This window comes from Ambystoma mexicanum, chromosome 5p, assembly GCF_040938575.1.
Source record: "Ambystoma mexicanum isolate Mex_15411 chromosome 5p, UKY_AmexF1_1, whole genome shotgun sequence".
In the NCBI taxonomy this organism is placed as follows: domain Eukaryota; kingdom Metazoa; phylum Chordata; class Amphibia; order Caudata; family Ambystomatidae; genus Ambystoma; species Ambystoma mexicanum.
Window position 1 is genome coordinate 134,658,946 of NC_090930.1, and position 17,018 is coordinate 134,675,963.

The following is a 17,018-nucleotide window of genomic DNA, read 5'->3' on the forward strand; positions in this document are numbered from 1 at the left end:
CCAAGAGAGCTACACCATGAAGACCCTAGGACTCACATTTTCAGGAAGATGAAGAGTTCCTAAATACTGAGGATCTAGTAGACCCTCTAGGGGGCTTTGAAGAAGACCCAGACATAGGTGGATCACAGCCCTGGCAGTCTCCAGGGGCGTCAACAGACCCTGACATTTTGGATCTGTCCTCTCCTCAGACCACACCGGTCAGAAACCCGTCACCTGTGGATGACCAACCCACTTTCAATGCACTGCTACGCAAGGCGGCAGCACATTTTGAAATTGACACAGGGGAAATTACTCCAGAAGTAGACTTTGTGGAGAAAATAATTAAGGAAAAACCACCTACTAGCCAGGCCATACCCCTTCTTGCCTCAGTCAAGAGACGCCTCGTTCCATCTTTATCCACACCTGCATTGGTTAGAGGTGTCAACCCAAGAATTGAGAAGCTGTTCAGCCCCTCACCGTCGGATCCCTTATATATTAGGGGTCACTCCATACCTGATTCCCTGGTAGTAACCACCACGAGGAAAAGGGCGGGGGTTCTGCTATCTACTAGCGAAGCACCCTCAGACAAGGAGGGGAAGAAGCTTTATGCCTTGTGGAAAAGGATCACATCCCAGGCAACTTTCTCCACGCGGATTGCCAACAACAATACTTGTTGGCAAGCTACGCTGATGCCCAATGGGGATTGTTGCGCGAAGGCCTACAAGAAGCCCCTGAGCCCATGCGAACACGCTTGTTAGCCATTGTGACAGAAGTTACTCGGGTAAACCAAAGCATCATCAAGAACACTCTAGATGCTGCGGAAACGGCTGGCCGGTCACTAGTCCAGGGTGTACTTCTTAAGCGTCATGTTTGGCTCAGAACCTCAGGTTTCAAGCCTGAAACCCAAGCGTCCCTCATCAACAAACCCCTAGAACACTCTTGTTTGGTAAGGCGGTAGGCGACGCACTGGAGACCGCTAAGAAGGAATTTGAAACTCTAAAGACTCTGGACCAAATCACAAGACCTCCTAATTAGCGGTGTTATGGCAACAGGCCAAATCATCATCATCATCATCAACAACAATACTCCTCAGCAGGCAACTGTTCCTCCCCTCAGGGAACCAGTGGACAATATGCTCAGAGAAGACAACGTTGTGGCAAGGGAAGAGGTCGGGGTCCCACTCCCAGAGGCTCCCTGGCTACCAACACCAAATGACCCAAAAGTTTGGGTCCCCTCCCATGCATCTCTGGCGGGGACCCGGTTAACATCATTCCTACAAGCATGGGAGGGAAATACCACAGACTGTTGGGTACTGTCAACAATAGCCCACGGTTACTGCATCAAATTCAGTCGGTCCCCTACATTCAGACCCCCAAGGGGAAGACGCCTATCACCGGAACACCTCTCCATCCCTTTTCAGGAAGTTGAACTGCTGCTGGAAAAAGGAGGAATAGAGGACGTGCCTCTATCACAGGTAAAGGAGGGCATTTATTCAGTGTACTTCCTTGTACCCAAAAAGGATTTAACCATGCGACCTGTATTAGATCGGCACCCAGCGAACAAATTCGTAAAACCTCAAAGATTTCGTATGGTGACTTTGCAGGAGGTAATCCCCTTGCTCACACAAGGGGATTACATGGCAACACTGGACATGAAAGATGCATACTTTCATATTTCAATGTTGCCAGCGCACAGGAAATACCTCAGGTTCATGATAGATGCAAACACTATCAGTTCAAAGTGCTACCCTTCGGCATAGCTTCAGCGCCAAGGGTATTCACGAAGGTACTGGCAGCAGAACACCTGCACAGATTGTCCATTCCCATCTACCCTAACCTCGACGACTGGCTCATAACAGGGGAGGCTTAAGAAACATGCTTCTCAAATACCCAAAAGACTGTAGACCTTTTTGTTCCACCTGGGCTTCTCCATCAACGAGAAGAAGTCCAGTCTAGACCCCAGCCAGGTCAAGCAATTCCTAGGGGCTCTAATTCGAACAAAGGACGGCCTCATCTTCCCCTCCAACGAGAGGGTCCAAAACATGCTGTTTCAGATCCCTCAATATGTAGCCAGTCGGGAGGTGACGGTACGCAAGGCCATGCCATTGCTAGGAATGATGGAGTCATGTATTTATTTGGTACCTCACGCGCGCCTGCGCATGCGCCCAATGCAAGAGTGGCTCAACAGCCAGTGGTGTCAGGCCAGCGGACAATGGGACGATCTAGTGGTGGCCTCGCAGGCCTTGGTTCTCTCGCTGCGATGGTGGTCGAAGGAAAACCTTGTGTTGGAGAAACCTTTCGCAACCCCCGCAGTGGAAGCCACTCTAACCACAGACGCATCCCTCACAGGATGGGGGGGGCTCACCTATCCCATCAGACTGCTCACGGAGTTTGGACTCAGAGTGTGGCATCCAAGCACATTAACTTGCTGGAACTGCTGGCGGTCTTCAAAGCATTGAAGGCTTTCCAGACAACAGTTACAGGGGAAAACGGTGCTGATCCTCGGACAGCACCACGGCCATGTACCACCTGAACAAGAAAGGGGGAACCCCCTCTCCAGGACTGTCCAAGCTGTCCCAGAACATATGGAAAAGGGCTCTCAAACACATGTTCCTGTTATCTCAACATGTACCAGGGGACCTCAATCTTCTGGCAGACTAACTCAGCAGAGACTTCCCTCTGCCCGCAGAGTACGAATGGCGACTACAGGAAGACGTCTCCGTTTTCGCAGAATGGGGCTTCCCAGAGATCGACCTGTTCGCAACTGAACTGAATGGTCTCTGGATAACATGGTCAGGGAAATTTGTCTATGCTCCACCCCCCTCCCGACTCCCCTCCTCAACAAGATAGTGCACAAGATGCTCCAGGAACCAGTTAGGAACGTACAACATGCTGTCACAGGACAGGGGCCAAACGCTGCACCCATGCCCTCAGAGGGAAACCGAACACTTGTTACTGCTACTCTAGCAAGTGGAAACGGTTCATCATCTGGTGTAAGTCCAAGAGCATCAACCCCCATTGACTGCTCTCCCACACAGCTTGTTCTATACCTGACTCACTTGTTGGACTCACGTTTGGTCTTTAATTCTATTAAAGTTCACCTAGCTGCACTCTCCGCCTACACTAGGTCTCAACATAGGGTGTCATGGTGGAAAGTTACGGTTATTAAAGCCTTCATGGAGGGAGTGAAAAGAATTCACCCTCCTATATCTAACCCAGCTCCCGGATGGGACCTGAATGTTGTACTGACCAGGCTAATGGGCTCCCCCTTCGAACCCATGCATAAAGCAACCCTTAAATATCTCACTCTTAAGACTGTTTTCTTGATAGCTATCACCTCCATTAGGAGAGTGAGTGAACTACAAGCGCTCTCTATACTAGATCCCTTTGTAACAGTTCAAAGATAAGGAGGTTCTACTCACACACCCTAGGTTTGCACCGAAGTTAATTTCAAAATTCCAGGTCAACCAGTCTTTAAAACTACCAACGTTCTTTCAAAGCCCATCAAACTTGGGAGAAAAGACCCTGCATACACTTGATGTGCGCAGGGCGGTCATGTTTTATATGGAAAGAATTAGACTACTCAGAAAGACTAATCAGTTCTTTGTCTCGGTGGCGGCAGGAAGAGAAGGAGATGCAGTTTCCAAATCCACTATATCTAGATGGATTGTCCAATGCATCACTCTGTTACACTCTTGCTAAGAGAGAAATGCCCTTCAAGCCTAGAGCACATTCTACTCGAGGCACTGGGGCATCCATAGCATTCATTGCAAATGTTCCCCTTGAGTCCATATGCAAGGCGGCTACCTGGAGTTCTGTACACACCTTTACAAAACACTATTGTCTAGATGCCCATTCTAGATCTGATTCCCAGGTGGGACAAGCAGTACTAGGACATCTTTCCTCTACTGTTCCTTCTCACAACCCACCACCACCTCAGAGTAATGCTCGCTAGTCTATGCACAGCATGTGATTCTAAGCAGATGAACAAACATCAGAAGACATGCATTACTTACCGTAAAAAAGCATTTCTGATGATTGTATCTGCTTAGATTCACATGCGCCCACCCTTCCTCCCCCCTCGGATGGAAGGAACATAGACGTCTTATTACTTCTCTCTTTTCTGTACTCACTCACGTAGTCATAAGGCTCCCTCATGGCACAAAAAATACAAACAGAGGGACCTCGTCGCGGGAGGGATTTTGGGTACACTACATGCCACTATAGGGATAGTATTACAGGCAGGCCTATTTCGATGTTCCCTTTTCGACTTTCCAAAAACAAGATGCAATAATCCGCAGTGACCACTGGATGTCGGACTATGCACAGCATGTGAATCTAAGCAGATACAATCATCAGAAATGCTTTTACGGAAAGTAATGCATGTCATATTTATTATGTTTACACGAGAATTTGTTTGTAATGGTAGAATATTTAGTAATACTAGATAATACACTTCAAAGGGCGCTTTCACTTTTGTGTTTGTTCACGGTTACATTTGTAGTAACGTCAGAAACGGAAGAGACAAGGTTATCGGAGCATCGGTACCTGCGCACTCATGCGGTTTTTCACAGGTTATACGGTAATGCATTTACTCTGCAAACACATATAGTAAAAGTCACTTAAAGGGAGGAAAATGAGTGGTTGGTGCAACATGAGCTTTGTTGAAGGTCTAGAGACCGTTTCTTCACCTGAAAGTTTTTTAAGTCATAAAACTCCACCGTAGCTAAAGGCAGTTTGGAGAGGGCTTGAAGTCTTGGCATACAGCAAAGAATGAAGATTTCCTGAAGATTTCTTCCTGTGTCTAGAGTTATTAGACACTGGACCTCGGATTCCTTGGTCTGGTGATGAAAGGCAGGACAATGGATGGTGTCTTCCAGCAGAAGTGTCAATGGGGGGGACCTGTGGCACGGCTTTCAGCAACTTCTTGGTTCACTCTGCGGTTTTGGCGCCTTTTCAGCAGTTCCAACCAAGGACATGGATCGTCCGGTCAGTCTTCTTCGCTTCCTGCAGTCCCACACTCTGGTGATGGGGTCTGGGCAAGTTGGATCGGATCTCTGGAGTGTCCTTACGGGCTCAGCACAGATTTTGACAGATTCAGCCTTTCTATGACGATGCACTCGAAATGGGCAGCAGGTCTCCTGGTATTGGGGTTCAGTAGCTCTGGAAACTCCTAGGACCTCGGGAGATGGCTTGTTTCAAAGTTTTGTCTTGGGACTGGTTGTTCCCACCAGCCAAAGGGAAGGAGTCTTCTCCTTCTGAGCTTCTCTCGCATAGAAAACCGGATCAGGACAGCAGTGGTCGCTTCACGGTGTTGCAAAGGGTCTGCCGGCGTCTCTGGTCGCCTTCTTCGGTTACTTCTGTTTCCAGTGGTCGACTTGCTTTACATTCCAGAAGCCTCCCCTTTTATACAGTTCCAGAGCACACTCCTCTGCAATCTCTCTCAGCATTTTACAGAAAGGGGTGTTTGGCTGTCCAATCAGGACAGCCAGACCCCCCTGTGGGAGCTGGTCCGATTCAGGCACTCTGGCAGACAAAGGACAGGGTAGACTCCTCCTCCCCCCCACACCCCCCACTTCCTACCTGCCCAGACACTCTGGGGCCTAGGTGGGGATACCTACTGGTTCCCGCCAAAGGCAAAACACACACACAGACCTCCCCCTCCCAGAATGGTAGAAGAAGGGCTAACAAAGAACAACCACGCTAGTAATGGCGAAAAAAAGAAGGGCGGTCCCAAGTTGGTACTTGGGTGCCCCTATTGTGCACTACCGAGGCTATGGACATAGCCTGCGGTATAACAAATACACAATAGTTGGTAGAACACGTCCACTGCCACCAGCCATAAGCAGGTGATTTGTCTATCTATGTGACTAAAAAGTCACAGGAGCAGAGAGAAAGGATACTAAGTATATGCACTCCACTGAAGATGGTGTGTGCTAATCTCTGACTATAGAGTTTTGGGAGAGGTATTCATTATCTCTCTATCCATGAGAACTGTAGTGAACTTGAGGATATAGGAAAGAGTCTTAAAGGAGGACCCGAAGGGTCCCAAGCAACACTGCCCATAAGGAGCCGTGTGCTGCACTTGCAAAATACAGATGCCTTTAAGAGCTATGGAGCAGACAGACGTCATAGTACAGGTAGAATACAGAGTGTAGCGTTCCAAAATACGGAGCCCATAAGATTGAATGAGTGGAAAACGGCTCCACTCATAAAAGGATTAAAAGAAAAAGGTCCAGATGTCCATCAGAAAGTGATGGGGGTCTCACTAGGAGAGGGGATGATGAAGCACAAGGATAAAACTCCCTAACAAGCCTTCCCAGGAAGAACTGCTTCTTATTTTGTGTTCTAGAAAAGGGATGGACATTGTAGAGCAGGTTTTGGGATTTCTTCTGTTGGCCATGAATTGGAATATTTGTGTTGAAGCTGAGGACTTGTTAAGCAAAGGGTTGGAACGTTATGTTGGCCACACATTGCTTTGTAGATCCGATGATCCTGGAATGACAAATCTTTGTAGGATCAGGTCTGAACGTCATGCTTTTGAAAAACGTCATATGATGTGGGACTTCGTAGAACTATCCTGTGCTGTGTTGATCCATCCCTGACACACTTCCTTATTATTGTAGAGATTTCTATAGTAGTTTGTTCCAGTTTCCGTGACTGTATATAAATCAAGTATACATTGAGCTCCATGTCTTTTGTCGTCACTGATCTTGTACCCTCTCTACATAAAAGCAGGATAAGGATGAAGTAAAGATGCTCTATGCCACACTGCTTTTACTACTGCCGTAATTAAAGAGTGACTGCTTTAAGCCATAAGCAGCACCCCACCAGTCCTTATTGTCTGCAAATTGTCAGACATTTTATGTAGGGTCTTGTTCACCCTTTTGTGAAGAGTGCTTGAGGCCTCACAGCAAGACTACACCGCTTCCTTACTTCAAAGAAACACACTGACTTTAGCCGGTACAACTTTCTCCCGCTAATCTCGCACTTGTTGAAATTTGGCCAAAACATGAAGGATACAATGGTTTGTACTAAACACAAACTATTATAGGAAGTCACATTTTGCATATCTTTATAAATTGTAAATGCTTGGTTTCATGTGATTTTTGTAACTTGGATACTGCTGAGCCAGTAAGGCTTGCACATGTTTTCTGTGTAAGTTGTCAAACCCGTTTGCTCAAAGTTATTTATCCATAATATGCAGCATCATCTTTTAGTGGCATGCAATTAAACTATCGGTCAGTTTTGTTTGCCTAGTTTCAATGCATGCTTTTTGACTGGTTAGATTTTTAAGTCAGTCCCTGTTTTGTGTTACAGATGAACATTCCTGAGTGGATTGTGAATCTTCGCCATGACTTCACTCACGGGAAGCTACCCAATCTAAGCTGGTGTCGAAAAGGTAAGCTTTGAGTTTCCACATTATGGCATATGTAATTGCAGGGCCCCTTTGGGGATGGGGGGGTGAGTGGGGGGGGGGGACTTTTTAAACGGTGTCAATTACTCCATTGACACCGTTTAAAAAGTCCCATTAATTTTCACCTACATGGCTCTGAGTCTTGGAAGCTTCTTTTGATGAAGTTGGTGTTTGGGATAAATGTGCAGACGCATTGAACTTGTGCATCCTATGGAGCAGGTGTTGGGTAAGAATTGGTATAGTAACACTGTGTGAGACTACACAACACTTATCTACTTGGTATTGGATATGCCACCTTTTGGTATAGGTCTGTACTACACAAGTTGGTAGTGGGACTGAGCAGCTACGCCTATCTCAAGAGGGGTAAATGTGAGCTGTAGAGCTGTAGTAATACAATTAGCAAATCCAAGTAACACTTACACTCAAGGTTTCAGTTATAAATAGTTATTTAACATCAATTTTTAAATAAGTTTACTTTAAAAAGAGCAAGATATTTAACAATCTAATATACTTTTCCAGAATCTGCATAAGTTAGTGGATACTCTTTGGAAATGCTTTTTACACACTTCCTACACCCGGAGGTGACTTCATTCACAAGGACAGTAATGGCATTTATATACTACTAGTTATACTTTGCAGATTCCGAGGTTGCAGAAAGGGAAGGAAATGTTAAAGGAAGGAAACAAAGGTTAAACAGGTTATCAATATATGTGAGGATAACTAAATCTGCCAGTGAAATCTAGACAAGCCTTTCCCAGCAACAAGTCTAAAACAAGTTACCACCTATGAGGGACACAAATATCAAAGTCAATGAACTAGAACGGTCTGCAGGGAGCCAGGACGGCCAAAGTCAATTGGAGCACAGTCTATGGAGCTGAGGCACTTCTTAGATAATAAAAAGTCTTGCACAAATTTAGAGAGTTTTGTAGAAATCACCTGTAGGGTCACACATTGTTAAACCTGTGAAAAGCAGAGTTGGAATCAACTCCAAGGTGAGCCACTGCAAGTCTCAAATGAGAAAAGCACAGCTCAAAAAGACACCAAGGTAAGTACCCCAAGTCGAAACAGTACCTCTGGTTTGCAGGAGAGTGGTCCAGCTGCGTTCTGCCCTGTTGCAGCGGTGCAGAACCTGGGTTCCTGAGCCTTAGTCGTGGGGATAAGAGGCAGGACGTTTTGAGGGCTCCTGCAGCAGCAATTTGGAGTTCGTCGGCAGCTACGGCTCTTTTCGCTCGGTAAACCGTACCACTGCGGATCTTGGATACTGGTTGGGCTTCCTTTACCCCTTGGGTCCTGCACTCTGGTGAGGTGACTTTATCTCTGGTCGTCCTGCTTAGGAGACTCTTGGAGCTTCTGGCCGGTTTGCAGACGTTGCCATAGACTACAGATTTCTCGACCCCTGGTACTCTGTTCTTGCAGCATCGAAGAAGTTCAATCAGGGAAGATGGTCCTGTGGAGATCGTCTCGGTTAGATGGTCCCGCTAACCCAATGGAAGAAGTGGTCCCTTCCGGAGCTTCTCTTGTCGATCAGAAAAAGGTGTTTCAGCACAGCAGCAGGGCTTCACTGGGCAATTCAAAGGTCCAGGAGTATGCAGCAAGCTTTGTTTATGGTTTCTCCATCTGGTGTTTCTCCCAGTGGTTCACTCTGCCTCTAGCCCCAAAACCCTTGCCTTTTTAAGCAGGTTTCTCCCATTCATGCACAGCCTAGGCTGCCAATCACACAGCAGGGTGGCTGCCCTGAAAAGACAGCCAGCTAGCCACTCAGGACTGGTTGCATTCAGGGATTCCTAGAGACGAAGGACACAGGAGTGGGGTCTCTAAAGTTGAAGGGAAATAGCACAGAAATCGGAATTCTCCCTAACGGTAGGTGAATCTAAAATGCTGGGTATCTTGCCTTCCTAAGGATTTGTAAGCCAATTCTACTATGTATTTCAGTCTCATTTGGACTTCCTCGGTAAAATGAAATGATATCAGAATTTTTCTCACATTACACATACTCCACAAATACTCATTCCATCTATATCAACTATCACCCCCTTGCCCCGCCCTCCTCTTCAGAGCAAGTTTCAGTAACAGAAAGTAGCACCCGCCGTCTCGTCCAGACCACTGAAGAGTAGACATGAGTCTTCAGGTAGAATCCCATTCCAAATCTCAACAGGCTCCCCAAGTCGTCTTCCCTAGGAGGGTATATCGCCTTCCCCCTGACACTCCTTACTGGCGTCAACTCCTCATATCGTCTCAAGGTTGAAAATCCCAGCCCTCGTGGCACCCCATTACCACCCTACTCAGCCCAACATTCTGCAATTCTAGCAGAGAATGCACAGGGATATCATATGGCATTTATAATGCGCCTGTACACAAGTGTTTCTAGGCATGATGGGCCTCTCCTCTTGCCATGCCCTCTGATACGTCGCCGCACCTCCCATTTAGCAATCGATATTCCTCATGAAAAGACCACAGGTAATAATGTATTTAGTGGACATTTGTATTGGTCCCAAACAGTACAAAGTGCTTTCATGCTATGGCTGTCAGTTTCTCCATTATCATTATGTCTTGTCATTTTATTTTTTTACTTTTATTTTTTCATTTCTGGGAAATGGCTATCCTCCCTGCTCTCAACATGGCTCCCCACATTCTAGGTAATGGATATTCTTCTCTGTCTCTTGAGGGAATACCCAGCTGCACCTGTCGGGGATCCAGGATGAAATAGGATCTCATTCATTAAGTTTCAGGACTATGCGTTTCCAGGTGGGATGCAAAACTTGGGATGAGCACACTCTGCACAATCACTGTTTGTGGAACAAGGATGCATAAGAACAACCAAGATCGATTTATTGGGGCTTGTTAAAATGCCTCAAAACAGCTAGGGATCCAAATAAGGATTTGATTAGCAGTAGCTAAAAGCAACTCCTGGGTATCAAGCTTCACTCAGTAAGCAGGAGCTACTTCTGGAAACCAGGAGCTGTTCCTAAGCATGTTGCAAATGTACCTCCCACATGAGATGCAAACTATAACTTTTTGTCAAGTCTATATTCCATTATGCTTTAAATGTTTACTGGAGGATGTCCTAAAGCTCACTTGTACACATTCCTAAGTGCACAGGGTTGTTATATGGATCTATGTGTATGCAAACAGTTGGCCTGTGGAGCTAAATGTAGCTCCTGGTAGCTATTGGTGTCAAGCCAACCAGACTTTGCAGGCTCTAACCAGGAGCTAAACTGCTCCCAGCTATTTCAAATCCTGCACAGCACCTGTTTTGTTTTATTTTGCTATTTTTTCCAGGCAATAGGATACCAATTTGCTTATTAGTCTGGACGTTCCTCAAGAAAAGCATCCAAATCTGAAAAACCTCCTGCCTTGCTTGCTCGAGTGATTTAAATCAAAGAAAATATCATTTGGATTTAGTCACTAGTCTCTCTTGCTGCGGCTGGAGAGAAACTGCCTGCTTAGATCGAAGAATGCTAAATTGAAGGCTGATTTTATTCTTCATCCCAGTGTGGTATTAGATGTGGTTCCAAGAGGCAGACATGCATCACCTAGGGTTGTATCCACCTGTGGGTTACTGCTCGTCTTATTTGTCACTTGGTAAGATCATCCCAATCTGTCAAAGACCCTGAATGTATGTTGTGAGAAACCACAAGGTGTCTCACCTGCTAGTCCCCGGGGGTCTCTCTCTCAGGTGGCCAGGATATGGCCATCGACTTTGGATCAGACCCTTGGGGTTGACTAGTGCGGGAGGATCACCTGGGTAAGGGGTCTTCGGGGAGAGGGACACCTGATGGCGAGACGCAGTATCACCCTCCCAATAACACCTTTTCCCCATCATACCCGGTAGGGTATGTGGGAACTTTGCTCACCCCAGCCCCTTTCCTTCACGAACACTTTCACACCAACAGCCCGCTCTGGGAGAAAACAGACTCACACCCGGGCAGTGTACCTGACATGTCCCACTACTATGGTCAGGCAATTAATGGTACCCATTCACACCTGACTTCCTTTAAGTGTCCCCACACGGATAAAAGTCGGAGCACAAGAGCACACTGAGCGAGGCAAAGCACACGAAGGAACAGTATTTTCCCAATGTCAGCTGAACGAGGGAAGAAAGACAGCAAACCAAGAAGGCTGCACAAGGAGTGAGATACCCTTGACCTTTCCAGCAAGAAACCGTTACTTTCCAGAATCCTTCAGAATAAAAAGTGTAAGGCCAGGAAACCAGACTGAAGAATCCTGCATTGTGTGTCAGAGATACCCGTGCCCCTCCTGCATGGCTGACTGAGTCGGGGAGGAGGAGCAGCAGCCGGCGTGGTTCCGTCCTTGGCTCCAGCGAACACAGCCTGTGAGACCGATTCAAGTCTGGTCTGTGTTGAAGTCAAGGTTGCAAGCTCCAACATTGTATAAAGAGTGAAAGAACATAGATTGGTAATGCATGTGATGAAAGACACGAGGAAAGCTTAATTGCTGATGGATGTTTGAACTTTAACAAAGAAAGATACAATACCAGCGACAGTGTTCCGGCGACGCAAGGGTGCTCAATCGAAGGTCTTTGTGAGTTATCCAGCCAATAAGTGGCAGAAGTAAAAGTAAAAGATAAGAATGAGAGAAAATAAGTGAATCAAAGTAGTCCTGCGATCACACAATCGAAAGTCTTTGATTTTTGATAATAAAAAAAAAGTCTAGAAAGTGATATTACATGGTCCGAGCCCGATCGAGGGATAACAATTGTGAATGTGAAAATCCTGATAAGAAAGGAACTTTGGTGCTTGTTTGTTACGTCCGGCCCTCTGCAATAAGAGACTGTTATTGTGAAAGAGACTTTGGCAGTAGGCCCTGATACCTATGCTTTGAACTGTATCCTCGTGGCAGAGTAGCCAGAGTGTGCAAAGCTCGAGCGGGCCGCCTTGTCCCCTGCTGAAAACATGGGGAAGGGAAGCCAACTGCTCAACTATCCGGACATATCATTCCTTGAACACTTTTCTTTTTGCATACATTGTTGTCCCACACCATTTGTATTTAGAAGTAAGGATTGACAATAGGTTTATTAATATAGGACCTTTTTATTGTTACAAAGGATCCACTAGGACTGCATTATTGTTATTTGATGGTCGTAGCTTCCTTCCATCCTTGGATTTATGGTTGGATAGGCATTCAACCAACCCATTGAAGTTCAATAAACACCTTTGAACTGTGATCACTTGTGTCTGTCTTCACTGTTTGATACCATGCCTTCCTTACAATGTGCTATGTGTCTTGCTTGCTGAATTGGATGTTTTTCAAGACTCTTAGTAGTTTTTGCTCATCTGACCTGGCAGAAAAAGGACACAACCTTTCCAGTTCTGTGGGGCTGTTGATTCTCTGCTTGAAGCTATGGTTGGGGATCAACCGTACATTTGAAAGTTCCCTTTCCACACCTTTATCATGTCACAAAGAGTGGCTGGGTGAAGGGGGGAGGGGAGTAAACCGGATGGCCTGTCCAACTGTACTGTGTAGACATGTGTTAGGATGGCAAGGTATCGCAGTGAAGAGGGGGAAAACGCAGGTCTTGCACTGAGAGTTTAGTGGCATCTACACGTCTATCCTAACCCTAATGTGTCTTCAGCCAGGCAATGGGTTTAGTTATTGTTAGAGGAGTTTTTCTAAAGGAGTTAAGACTTTAGTAAGTTATCCCAGTGGTTTGTAGATTCCCCCCCACCCAACTTTTAGTATTGGTCTGTACTACGCAGAGACCTTGGTAGAGTGACGGAGTAGTCAGGCGTATCTTAAGTGGAAGATGTGAGCTGTAGGTAAGTACACTGAACCCAGTCAGTAATGCACATCAAAGAAACGCGCATAAATGTATATTTAAATAGAGATTTATCATGTTTACACAAGAGTCACTGTTAAATACTTGGCATAATAAACCAACACACATTGGTATACTTTTCAATACTTTCAAAGGGTCACTTCTTAGTTGGTAGTTGCTGAACGCATACAATTGTTACAGGAGTTTGACAGTTCCATCGGTAATAACGCACACACACACAATAATACGGTAATTGTATTAGTCTGCATACGCATATAAGATAGTGATTTCTGGGACAGAAACAGTCGGTTAGTGTTATCTTAGCTGAGCTTCAGGTTCTAGAGGCAGTTTCACTGCACAGCAAGTCTTTTAAAGTCCAAAACGCAACCCTAGCTAAAAGGCAGTGCGGAGAGGCTTAACGTTTTCAAAAGCAGCAGAAGCCAAAGGTTCCTGTGGATACTTTCTAGTCTCTATGAAAGAAGATGCAAGAAGACTTAAACTACGTTGGAGACCTTGAGAAAGGACTCACTAAAGGGACACAAGCAGCGACTTGAGGAGGAGGTAAGAGTGGGGTTACCCTGGACACCTCTACGTGCAACGCTTTGGAGCGACTTTCTGGAATAAGGTTAGCAATACCTTTTTCCCCACATTACCTTAGGTGAGAAGAAAACATTAGTGGTGGATGCTCTGCGATGTTGCAGCTCTGGACCCGACCTCTGGATTTCTTGGTCTGATGACTGAAGGCAGGACAATGGACGGGATCTTTTAGCAGCAGTCTTAAGCGAAGACATCTGCCATGGCTTTCATCAACTTCATTGTGCACTCTGGAGTTTTGGCCCCTTTTCTGCAGCACCAACAAAGGACCCAATTTGCCCAGTCAATCTTCTTCGCTTCCTGCAGTCCTGTACTCTGATGATGGGGTCTGGGTGAGTTGGATCAGACCTCTGGAGTGTCTTTTAAGGGCTCAGCAAAGATTTGGACTGAGTCCGCCTTTCCTCAATGAATTACTCTAGATAGGCAGCAGGTGTTCTGGCATTGGGTACCACAGATCTGGAAACTCTCAGGACCTCAGGCGATGGCTCAAATCAAAGTTCATCTTGGGACTGATTGTTGCCACCAGTCAAAGGTAATAAGGAGCCAACCGGAGCTCCACTGTTGCACAGAAAAACGGGGTCAGGACAGCAGTGGTAGCTTCGTTTATTTATGTATTCATATTGTGCTGCAGCCCGTGGACATCAGAGCGCATTACATATTGACAGACATGGTTGTTCAGGTAAGAAGACAATGGCATGTGCCACATACAATATATCATTTTACTAGTGATTAATTAAGGTTACTGGTATATCTAATGATGGTATCTTATTTGAACAGGAGTGTCTTAAGTTTTTGTCTGAAGCATGAGTGATTTGTTTCCAGTCTCAGTGCGGGGAGAAGTTCATTCCATTTAAGGACTGCTTTTGCAGTGAAAGCCCTGCCTAGTCCCTTAGCTTTTTTAGCTGGTATTACTTGGAGTAGGCCTGTGTTGTTTGATCTTAGGTTACGACATGATACATGTCAATTGAAATGTTTTTTAGGTATATCAGCGCTTTACCAAGCATCGATGTACCATAGTGATAGTTTTAAATGTGATGCATTCCTCGATAGTTAGCCAGTGTAGCTCCTTTCTGTCATTTGTGACATGCTCTCTTTTAGGTTTGCTGGTGATTGTTCTTATGGCGTTGTTCTGCATCACTTGACATTGTCTGAGGCATTTGCTGCTGGCGCCCAGTAGTTGGGAGTTACCATAGTCTAACCGAGAGAGGATTGTGGCTCTAGCTATGGTTGTGCTATTTTGTTGACTAAGCAGGGGGTCTGTTTTATTATTTTTTTTTTTTCAGTAATTTCTGATGGTTTTGGCAGTTCCTTTTAAGGTAGGCTGTGTGGGCTTCTGCTCCCAAGGACGCCTGTAAATATATGCCTAGTGTTTTGACTTTTTCTGATATTTTAATTTGTGTCTCTTTGATATTGAATGCGGTGTATAATGGGCTTAGTTTTTTTCTAGAGTAGGGTGATCCAAAGATCATAAGCTTCAGTGTTGCAAAGGGTCTGCAGGCATCTCTGGTTGTTTTCTTCGGTTACTTCAGCTACCAGTGGTCGACTTGCTTTTCACTACCTCACCTTTTTATACAGTTCCAGCACTCCTCTGCAATCTCGCTCAGCAATTTACAGAAAGGGGTGCTTGGCTGTCCAATCAGGACAGCCAGACCCCCCTGTGGGAGCTGTTCTATACAGGCACTCTGGCAGACAAAGGACAGGGGAGTGGCAAACTCCTCCCCCACATCCTGCGCAGACACTCTAGAGCCTAGGTGGAGACACCAGTCCTGGAAGGAGTGAGACCTTTTTCCCCACTCGTGTATTTTTCTGTGATTTAGACTGTTTCTTTTGACTTTGGAGTCTGACAAACTTCATAGGCATCACCTTTACAGTGTGCACCTTCAGTGCAGTGACACAGGGAAGTCTCTTAGGTTTCACAAAGGTTTAAATACCTTCTCTTGGTGAAACTGTTTCCAAGAGCAGTAAAGTGAAATTGACTGTACTTACATTTTGTAACTTTCTAGACCCAGCACACACTATGATATGATATGGAATTTATAATGCGCCTATACAAAAGTGTTTCAAGGTGCGACGAGGCGGGGGGGGGGGGGTAACAAGGGGAGACAGACAACGATCCTACTAGGCCAGGTGTTCAGATCGCGCAAGTGCAAGGGCAGGGGGAGGGAAAAGTGCAAGGGGGAAAGGGAGAGGGGAAGTGCAGGACAGGGTTAGTAGAATAACAAAATAAGTAATAAGGGCCAACTGGTGGCAAGTGCAAGGTAAGTGCAGACAAGTGCTGGAAAGGGGGGCTGTAGGGTTACAGAGACAGTCCCACAGTGCAGGGGTTGCCAGGGAGGCAGAGCAGGGGAGAGTGGCTGGGCCAAGGACCGAGTTCGGTGAGTGGCCCAGTTGCAGATTCAGTGCAGTTTCAGCAATTTTAGCAGGGGAGAGGGGGAGAGAAAGCGGAGGCAAAGAGGAAGGTTTTGAGGTGCTTCAGGAACAGGAGATGGTTCTCCTCAAGTTTCAGGGAGGGAGGAAGGCTATTCCAGAGGGAGGCCCCTGCTGCGGAGAGAGATCTACTCCCAACCCGTTACTTGGAGAAGCGGCTGACCCTGAGGGAGTTGGAGGCGGATGAGCGAAGAGCTCGAGAAGGAAGGTATTTAGGAAGGGAGAGTTGAAGGTATTTTGGCCCAGGGCCCCAGAAGGCCTTGTGGACAATGCTGAGGGTTTTGAACGTATTCCTCGCAGCAACTGGGAGCCAGTGTAGCGATTTCAGTCCTGGAGAGATACGGTCCCAGGGCTTGAGGCCAAGGACACGTCTCGCAGTCCTGTTCTGGATGAGTTGCAAAGGGCGGAGAGTAGAGGCAGGCAGATTTAGGTAGAGGCTGTTACAGTAATCCAGCTTTGAGAGAACTAGGGCTCTAGAGACAGCGAGCTTCTGGGGGAAGGAGAGGAAACGAAGGATACCTCTGAGGTGTAGTAGCTGGCAGTGTGACTTCTTAGAGACGTCAGATATGTGAGGAGAGAAGGAGAGTGTGGAGTCGAAGATGACGCTGAGGTTTTTTGCCTTGCAGGTAGGAGCGGGAAGAGGGCTGGCCGGCCAAGAGAGGCCGGCCAGAGAGCTGCAGGGAAGGAGGGAGTGGGTGTGCCGATGAGTAGAATCTCAGTCTTACTGGCATTAAGGCAGAGGTCATTGGCGGCACACCATTCCTGGATAGCAGAAAGACATTCAGAGATGAGGGAAGGAGAAGAGGAGGCCGGAGGTAGCCTGAAA

At 46.4% G+C, this 17,018-nt stretch overlaps 1 protein-coding gene across 3 annotated transcripts in view; it reads left to right on the plus strand.

The window, feature by feature from the left end:
- LAS1L (LAS1 like ribosome biogenesis factor) overlaps window positions 1-17,018 on the plus strand; it is a 948,139-nt gene that overhangs the window by 249,298 nt on the left and 681,823 nt on the right. For all 3 annotated transcript variants that reach the window (XM_069612531.1, XM_069612530.1, XM_069612532.1), the window contains exon 4: window positions 7,299-7,380. In XM_069612531.1, the coding sequence (XP_069468632.1) occupies window positions 7,299-7,380 (82 nt within the window). The remainder of the gene's footprint in view (window positions 1-7,298; window positions 7,381-17,018) is intronic.